Source organism: Helianthus annuus, chromosome 16 (assembly GCF_002127325.2).
Source record: "Helianthus annuus cultivar XRQ/B chromosome 16, HanXRQr2.0-SUNRISE, whole genome shotgun sequence".
Classification (NCBI taxonomy): Eukaryota; Viridiplantae; Streptophyta; class Magnoliopsida; order Asterales; family Asteraceae; genus Helianthus; species Helianthus annuus.
Genome location: NC_035448.2, coordinates 95,247,889 through 95,257,564, shown reverse-complemented (window position 1 = coordinate 95,257,564; position 9,676 = coordinate 95,247,889). Strand labels below are relative to the sequence as shown.

General features: G+C 33.7%; 1 protein-coding gene across 6 annotated transcripts; it reads left to right on the top strand.

Moving 5' to 3' along the window:
- The first annotated feature begins 304 nt into the window (after positions 1-304).
- On the top strand, positions 305-8,065 carry LOC110918493 (casein kinase 1-like protein 4). Of its 6 annotated transcripts, none has more exons than XM_035985928.1 (17): positions 305-525; positions 624-664; positions 859-928; positions 1,006-1,154; positions 1,453-1,548; positions 1,698-1,768; positions 2,063-2,124; positions 2,208-2,271; positions 2,760-2,844; positions 2,935-3,061; positions 3,154-3,236; positions 3,375-3,435; positions 5,935-6,059; positions 6,154-6,971; positions 7,089-7,176; positions 7,435-7,679; positions 7,806-8,065. In XM_035985928.1, exons 1-14 carry the CDS (start codon positions 450-452, stop codon positions 6,295-6,297), a joined length of 1,254 nt encoding a protein of 417 aa, XP_035841821.1. In that variant the 5' UTR covers positions 305-449; the 3' UTR covers positions 6,298-6,971; positions 7,089-7,176; positions 7,435-7,679; positions 7,806-8,065. The 6 variants fall into 6 exon arrangements, with proteins under 6 accessions (XP_035841821.1, XP_035841820.1, XP_035841824.1 ...); XM_035985927.1 differs by having other exon boundaries at positions 6,154-6,439; positions 6,925-6,971; positions 7,435-8,058; XM_035985931.1 differs by having other exon boundaries at positions 6,154-6,439; positions 6,914-6,971; positions 7,435-8,058.
- The last annotated feature ends 1,611 nt before the right edge of the window (positions 8,066-9,676 follow it).

The following is a 9,676-nucleotide window of genomic DNA, read 5'->3' as shown; positions in this document are numbered from 1 at the left end:
GGCTCAGTATTGACCGGTACCGGAACCGAAAGTACCGGTACCGAAAATCCCCAAAAGTAGGTACCGGTATCGAATATACCCAGTACAGTTTGGTACCGGTACCGGTATTTGAGGGTAAAAACCGGAAAAACTGGTATTGAAAATGTCAAAAGTCAGTACCGAATTGATACAAAAAATGTACCCGACTCGATAAATTAGGTACCGATACCGGTTCAATACCGGGTACCATTTGCTATCCCTAGAGAGATGTATGGTGGCGAAAATGATTAATCCAGCAAATGCGTGACGTGGCAAAGAAAGTAGACAGCGAGGCCATCTCGAGCCTATCGAAACCACGACCTTTCTTCCTTGTGATCCAAAAACAAAGAAAACCCTACCCGTCCTTCTAACCCCTTTTCATTCTTCTGCAATTCCGGCGAACGAGCTTCAAATCTGCATCGGTGTTTTCCATGGAGAGGATCGTCGGGGAAAAGTACAAGCTAGGTCGCAAAATCGGCAGCGGATCCTTCGGTGAAATCTTTCTAGGTCCTTTTTCCACTCAAATCGATTGCTATTTTAATCCATTATTATTATAATATCCTCTCTTGTGTTAGTTTCTTAGCCCTAGAATTTGTGTTTTGCAGCTACTCACGTCGACACTCATGAAATCGTTGCTGTCAAAATGGTATGAACTTTATCTTAGGGTTTCTGTTTACATCAAATCGCTTTGCTGAATCCCGTGTATATGATTTAATATTCGGTGTGTTGATACGTTTTGATGCACTGATATGAATATTATGTGCTGGTTAGAATGCTAGCTATACTTGCAGTGATTCCATTGCTATTTTCTAGCTTTTGAACTTCAGTTTTGTTTGATAGGAGAATAGGCAGACTAAGCATCCACAATTACTTTATGAGGCCAAGCTATATAATTATCTCCAAGGGATAGGTATGCTTTTGTTCATTTTCTGAAGCTTGGAAACCACACATTTTATTAATTGTCTTTGTTAATTTTGTACTACGCAGTTGGTGTTGCTCGCATCCATTGGTCTGGAGTTGATATTCAGGATAATGTTCTTGTCCTTGACCTTTTAGGGCCCAGTCTTGAGGATCTGTTTGTTTATTGCGGACGGAAGTTTTCGTTGAAAACAGTTTTGATGTTAGCTGATCAAATGGTAATTTCTTTGCACATATTGTTGAATTCGGAACGCAAATGATTGGTACCATTGATATGATATTTTACGTGATGTGGCATTGTAAAGATGTGTTGCATCAATTAGAATGGTCTAATGAGAATGAGATAGTGTGTCTTCTAATTTGAAATAAAGATTTTGAGGGAGGGTGTAGTTCATCGGTGACAGTTTTTGTGAATCAGGAGTTACATCCTAGTTTGTTGCTCTCCTCATATACTAAACCGAACTTGTATTTCGTTTATAAAGCTCAATTTAGTACTGACTCTTATTATTTCCACAGCTTACAAGAATAGAACTCATGCATGCTAAAGGGTTTCTGCATAGAGACTTAAAACCAGATAATTTTCTGATGGGTCTAGGCAGGAAAGCAAATCAGGTAATTTTCACTATGATTTATCCAGATACAATCTAATGTGAGTGTTGCTTCTTTGGATTATCTAAAATGAATAAGGCGTTGGGTGATCCATCTATGATATAATGTATGATTATACTTTTTACTAATATCACTAATATTAATCTCTTCAGGTCTATGTCATTGATTTTGGACTTGCTAAAAGATACCGTGATCCCGCTACAAATTCTCATATTCCTTACAAGTATGATTTGGTTTTAAAATCGTGTTGATAACATGATAATCTCTTGTCATTATGCTGTCATTTAGATACTGTATGCATCGTAGATCTTTTTTGTCTGTGTAAGTATAGTATCACATTTCTCGAGTTCACATCTTTACCACTGCCAATGAGTTACATGAAATCATGCTAGCGAGGTGCTATGCACTGTTTCTCGTCATTCTTTTTAATTAGTCAGGAAATAACACTAGATCATTTGTAATATGTATATTTCATTTGGTATTTTATCTTGTCTTTTTGGACTTCTGTTTGGTACAGAGAGAACAAAAACTTGACAGGGACTGCACGCTATGCTAGCTGTAATACTCATTTGGGAATTGGTATGCAACATTTGTGTTGTATCGCTTTCTTGCATTTTGATATTTCATAGCTTCTCTTTTTGATATATTAATTCTAAATCCAGAACAAGGTCGGCGTGATGACTTGGAGTCTCTTGGCTATGTTTTATTATACTTCTTGAGAGGAAGGTATGTACCAAAAAACATGTTTTCCTGTTGGTGCAAGATGATGGCTTTTGTGGTTTGGTGCAACAACTGTAAACCAAAATTAAACCAAATTCCGGGTAGTTTAAAACCGAATTTGGTTCGGCTTTTGGTTTCGTTGTATAAACAAATAATTTTTTTCAGTTGTTTTTTAGTTTTTATTACCACTATTTGTTATTGGACTGGGTTGGGCTGAATAAGATTGGGCTAAAACTGTAATTAAATTGGGCTAAATGACAAAACTTAAATTGGGCTGAATAAGATTGGGCTATGACACTATATTCAGTTTAACGTATTTAAATTTGGAAACTGAAAACGAACCAAAAACCGAAAACTCAATTCGGTTTTGGTTTAAAACTGCATATGTAATTCGGTTTGGTTTGAAACCGAATAATGAACTCCCCTACGTATTTTGGAACTCTGATTCTTTTTAAGGAAATTGTAATGTAAAAGATAATGGTTGTTGTTTGCAGTCTGCCATGGCAGGGTCTAAAAGGTGCTACAAAGAAGCAAAAATATGACAAAATACGTGAGAAGAAGGTATCGACTCCCATTGAGGTATGTTGCTTCAGCAATGTGAGCTAATTAGTGTACTATATCATGTTGTATGCGCATGAAAAGTTTGTTCCAAATTGTTTTTTTTGGCAGGTGTTATGTAAGTCTCATCATGTGGAGTTTGCATCTTACTTCCAATACTGTCGATCTTTGACATTTGAACAAAGACCTGATTATGGATTCTTGAAGCGCCTTTTCCGTGATTTGTTTACCCGCGAAGGTAGACCAAAAATACCTGATTTTTTTGACTTCTTGCTGAGTTGATGTTTTTCTTAAATTTTTCATTTATGTGTTAATTGATGTGATGTTCAGGATATGATTTTGATTATGTGTTTGATTGGACAATCTTGAAACACCAGAAGTCGGAAAATACAAAGCTACAACATCATTCAACTGTTAGTATTTCAGTGGCACTAGCTTTTATATCTATTACATGCTAGAATAAGTTTTTTTTTTTTTTTTTTCCTTTTTATAATGGTGCATTGAATATACTTATTTGGTTGTTTTTACTAATGGCTTGATAATAATGCCAGAGTCGACCAGTTGCCGGAACGATCAACCGAGCAATGCCGGTACATTCAAATAAGCGTCAAGGTACTTCATCTATTTAAGGACTTTTACTAAGTAGTTAATTCTTTCTACTAAAATGCTTTCCCGCATAAAAAATATTGTTATGGTTTTGTTATACACAACGAATATTGGAACATGTATTGTGATTTGTGCATGTGTTTCTGTCAGGATTCACTAGTGGTCTGAGAGATTCAACTTTTTAAGTTAGTTTATCCTATTGTTTTTGTATTACATATATGAGATGTACCTGATACCTTTCTGGATCCCTGAAAAATTGACTGTTCATGTGGTCTCTATATGTGCTTATTCTGCGTTGAGGCATTTGATGGAAAGTAGGGATCCCGTGTATGTTAAAATGATCGGTTTTGTTTACAACTTTACAAGTCATGACTAATAGGCAAACGTTTAAAACTAAAAAAAATAGCTAAAAATAAAACAGGTCAGCCGGGCTGGATGGGTTGAGAGTCAACCATGGTATGATCATGTGCTCACAACCTCCTAAACTGCTTTATGAAAAAAGGTTGGATCATTTTCTTAAATTGTTTTTGTGATTATATTTATTACGTTAATCGTTTATGAAATTATTGAAAGAAGACAAAAATGCCGGCGGGTAAGTAGTCTTGTTTGGATTGGTCATAAAGCTTGTTTGTTTTGAATTGTTACTCAACCAGCCCGTTTTGCAACCTGTAATGGAAAGTTTGTTACCCTCCCATTCTAATCCAAATGAAAAAGGATAAAGAAAATTTGTGAGGTTATATATATAGGTCATCATAGCTGCACAAAATACTTCTACCAAAACATAACCTTGTGGTGAGTGATTCTAGTTTGAATATTTGAGAGATATTGAACATTCCCGTTCTATAGGTAGCACCTTAAAAACTACCCGTACTTGATTTTATTTTATGCACTTTTGATTTAACTATTTAAGACAAAAATTGATCTACTATTGTTACAATTTACAACCTAATGAAAGTGAATTTTTTGCATTAATATTATTAGGCAACCTAAAGGTGATTGCTTTTTAAGTTAAATGGAAATATACTATTCACATCACAAACATAAAACTTTGTATGTCCCAATTCCTGGCAACAACCCAATCATAATTATATATCCAGTTCAACTTTAATCTGATTTTAATTTAATTTAAACAACAATTTGGGGCAATATTCTTACTTTCTAACGTCAACATCAGAAAGCTCTTTAATAATGATGGCCAAACTTCCCTGTTTTGTTTAAACCTTCATATTAGACACTCAAATGAGAGTTCAAAAATATTGAAGCCTTTTGTTTCTTTATAGCTTCAAAGATTTTATAGTTTCATTAAATCTTTAGGATTGGATATTTGGAAACAATAACGAAAGGAGCTTCTTGATATACTAGCCCCTAGCTTTTATCAATGATATTCACATTCAAAACGTGTATTATAGAAAATAAGAGCGGGAAGAGGCAAGGGGGCGTGAGCTTTTGGGTTTGAATTACGTGTCATAATTTCAGTTTTACTTTATTTTTCCTTTATTTTGTTCCTAAACATGTTTGTCGATCTATTGTTTAATCATCATGTTAAACCATATGTCAACCTTTTATCACTTGGTGTAGTGTATCTTTTATTTTGGATCAAACATCGGTAAATTTAACCAAGAATGAAACACGAAATATCTTACTAACTAATCTAGGCTCATTAATATACTGTTTAGAGTTGATCTTTACTTTGCTTCTTAATTATTTGGTTTAGATTTTAATGGTCACATGTACTGTACATGTATTCATAGTAGTGAATATTTGTTCTTTATGATAAATATGAAGGGATCAATTGATGAAGGCGCCACTTGTCTAGTTCTAAGTGGTCTATTCTGCTTAAGAAGGAAACTTTTCATACATGTTAAGTCCCCCTAATGAATACACCCACATATGAAATGGAATTAAATGTCATGCGCAAAGTATGTATCACAATTAATTTGGTAGTGATCATGATTTATATGAGGAATATATGCCATTTAAGTTAAAAAATCTTATAAAGGGTCGGAAAGTTCGCATTTAGTGTGACACATTTCTGAACGGAGTAATTAATTTATTATGGGATGCCCGGAGTTACCATGGTTTTAAAAAGCGCGTCTAAAGCGTGAGACGCTTAAAGCGATTGAGAAAACACCCCAGGGACTTGAGGTGTCGCCTCATGCACGTTAGGGTCAAAGTTAGCGTATGTAGTAGCCTGGTGTGTAAATACAACCAAAGGGTGTAGAAATTATGAATGGTTACTTGATAGAAAGGCTGGTATGTAAAAGAGATGAGTGAAATGCAAGTTTTGGTCGTACATAAAGCTTATTTGGTTGTACATAGAGTGATGCTGTATGTTTCGACTTTTGGGACCTAAACGCCTTGGAGAGTTTTGCGCTTTTTAAAACCAAGGGAATTACTTAAATTTGCGAGATTTTGTTCATGAATTTAGCTTTCATTTCCCATTATGGTTTGTTGGTTGTGATTTACTTTTGTTACCCTTTATCTTGATCTGCTTTACACAACCAGGGGGTAATGATGATTCTTACCAAGTTGGAGCAACGGAACGAAGAAATCTGGCTCATCGTCCTGACACGCAAAGTAAATCAAGACCACCATACGATCTTAATGATAATAATTCACATGGAAAACAAGTGAGTCCTCGACCATTTGGTTATTGTGCGACGTTTTTATTCTATTAACAAGCATTTTTCCGATACTTACTCTTTTGATTCTTGATTGTTACAGATGATAAGTAGTGCACCAAAGGCGCCTACCTCATTCTCTATGGGTGGCACCTTCAAAGTCAAACCAGATGACGATGGCGTTGGTAGAAAAGCATCTTCAAGTAGTTGGATGCGGTCGTTACACCGTATTTCTTCAGCCAAATAATTGGAAACTGATAGCAATTTAATCACTAAGTAGTTTGATTATTATTACAACATTATGGAGAAAGGATTTACCAGCATCCTCAAAACATTTGTGATTGTTTCAATGCTTCTGCTCAGGATGATCCCTCATGTAATATCTTAAGGTGATTACAACGCACAACATGTTCGAGGGTGCTTAAGTTTTGTTTTCCAGTTAAGGTTTGATTGTTACATGGATAATGTTGTATATCCTTTTACAATTCTTTCTACTTATAATAGATTTATATGCTTCTCTTTTGTATTTGTTGTCTGGTTGTGTCAGGACCAACTTTCTTTCTTTCTTTCTATGTTACATTGTAATATACATATAGGGACACTCTATACAGAAAATATTTTGAGTAGAGAACCACGAGAACTACATTAACACTTTACATTTTGCTTTAACTTTGATGCATGCGGTGGTTATGTACTTATGTAACCGCTTGCCTCGTTCTTTTTACAACTCTCGTTATAAAGCACTGCGTACAAGTGTGTTATGCAGTTGTCATGGTTCTCTACTTACAATTGGTTCTGTATGGAAGACGCCCCTATACATGTGTATACTTTAAATCAGAGTTTGTTGATGTTTATTATCTCAGTTTTAACATAGGTACCAAGAGTTCTTCACAATTTGTTTGCCATGATGACCTGATTCAGGTACTTGAGATGTATATTGTTCTGTCAAGTATTAACAGTTCTCTCGGATGAAAGCAGCTTGATGTAAACAAAATGTGTTGCTTGTTTCTGATTTTATATATTTTTTTTACTATCCAGGTTCTTGTATGCATGGACCAGCACTGGACTCTGATTCTTTGTGCTAATGCATTACGCGATTGGATCCATTCATTTGGGAGGCTCTAAGGTAATTATGCTTATGTAATAACATAAGTAATGACAGTATTGTTGTTTGTTGATGATAAGTTAGCAAAACGACTCTTGACTCTGTTTTTCGATATTGAAAGCTATCTAAAGACGCCATTTCTAAAAAGTGTAAGGTGATCTCATTTGTAACCCGGGGGGGTATTGACATGCTGGGGAACATAAATGATAATTTGCATTTGTGTGTGTATATGATATGTTGCAATCGCTAATTCTATTGGTCCTTTTTTCTTTTCTTTAGTGGCGTATATGGAGGAGTTGGGTCAATTTTGGAAATTGGTTCTTGAAGATTGACCACAGCTGCCGCTACTCCTGACAACCAAGAGATCATCAGTAGTCTCTGGCATATGCCCGCTTAAACGCAGCTAGTTTGCGTACTTGAAGTTGATTCACTCGGTCTGATTTGTGTGATTTTCGACTGACTCAAGGAAATGGAATGGAAGTCGAAGTTCTCTTGAATGTGCTTCTTTAGTGAAGACCAAAAAGGTATTATATATGTTGAATAAGTTGTTTACTTTAAGGATGCTTTTGTATACATCTTTAAACAAGACAACTACTTCAATAGTCTGCTTTCAAGCTATATAAGATGTGATGTTGCATTTTTCTATTAAGCATGAGGCGCTGATTTCTGATTTCAACTCAAAAGATCACTGGTGCTTGTGTTGACTTTTGAAATAAGCTGGAATGCTGAGAAGACTTTCCATCTACGTCGTCATAATAATGCATATGAGATGGCCTTGGCCCTGGGTCATTTGTAACTTCGTAGGGTTTTACTGTCCTATTTATATCGCGTTTATGTTTTGCTTGCATTATGAACACAAAATATACACGACCCTTGAGGTTCTTAATCTTGCCCCTCTCATCTTTCTTCCTCTCTAAATCCAATTCAGTGTTGGGCTACTTCAAAACCTCACAAACTAATAAATATTCTTGCTTTGGCCAACAGGTTTGTAACTTGTTCTTTTAAGAATTGTGACCTTTATATTTTCAAGGCATTTTTGAATGAAACCTGCTGGCCAAATATTAATATGGTATGCTATGAATATGCGTTAAAACACATTTTTTGAACCTTGGATATACTTTTTAATGGTTATGTTGGTTAATAATAATAATAATCTTAGAACGAAAAGCTCTTGTATCGCTGGTGTAGATCTAGAACAAATAGCTGTTTTACAATGAAAGACTGATGATAGCAATAAAATAGGGAAAATACGGTAAGTTTGATGGAACTTTTATCTGAAGAATGTAAACGAATCGTGTCAGGTCCAAACTTGTCTAAGTATGTGCTCTGCATGTGGTCGTTTTGGGAGCTTATTTCTCAAGTCGTTTTAGTTCAGATCATGATTATTCAAGCTCAAGTTAGACTCGGGCTTGGCTAGTTGGCTTGTTTATTTTGTTTGTATATTTATAACTAGGTTAGAACCATGTGCATTACACGGGTTGAATAAATGTAATTTTATATGACAAATAATAAAAAATATATCTTTAAAAATCTCGTTTATTAGACGGGTTGAATAAATATAATTTTATATACCAAATAATAAAACAATATATATTTAAAAATCTCGTTTATTACATAGGTTGAATAAATGTAATTTTATATATTAAATAATAAAAAAGTATTTTTAAGAACCCCGTCTATTGTACGGGTTGAGTAAATTTAATTTTACATATTAAATACTGAAAAAATTACATTTTTAAGAACCTCCTGTGTTATATGGATTGAGCATGTGTAATTTTATATACCAAACAATAAAAAAAGTTATATTTTTATGAACCCTATGTATTATATGGATTGAATAAATCTAATTTTATATACTACATAATAAAAAATTAGATTTTTAAAAACCCGTTTATTACACGAGTTGCATAAATGTAATTTTGTATAGTAAAAAATAAAAAATGTTATATCTTTAAAAAACCTCGTTTATTACACGGGTTGAATGAATCTAATAAAAATTTATATCTTTAAAAAAACTAACGGATGTACTCGATATATGATAGATAGGGTGATTGCGGCGATGGTTCTTATAAATGTCAAATAAACATAGTGATTACCGTATTTGAGTTGAGAGTTGAACACGAAAATAAAAGGATAAACCCAATAAACATTGATTAATATTTTTGTTTACCCCTTATAAGCATTTTTAAAATAGGTTATACCCTTAATTACTTTAGTTTAATAAAATAAATAAATCATTTAGATTTAATCTAATAAATATTTTAAAATATTATATTATCTCCTATACGAATTGTTTAAATTTATATTAAATTTAATTTTATAATTATCTTTTAATTGATATTAATTTTCTATAAAAAAATAGATGGCTTCAATAAGTGATATGTGTCCTTTTATTGGTTTCTTTTATTATATAGTATAGAAGATTATATTTTATCATGATTTTTATATATAATAATATTTACCACGTAAAATATATCAAGTAAAAATCGTATAATTAACTAGCTCGTTTAAGCTTGGAAGC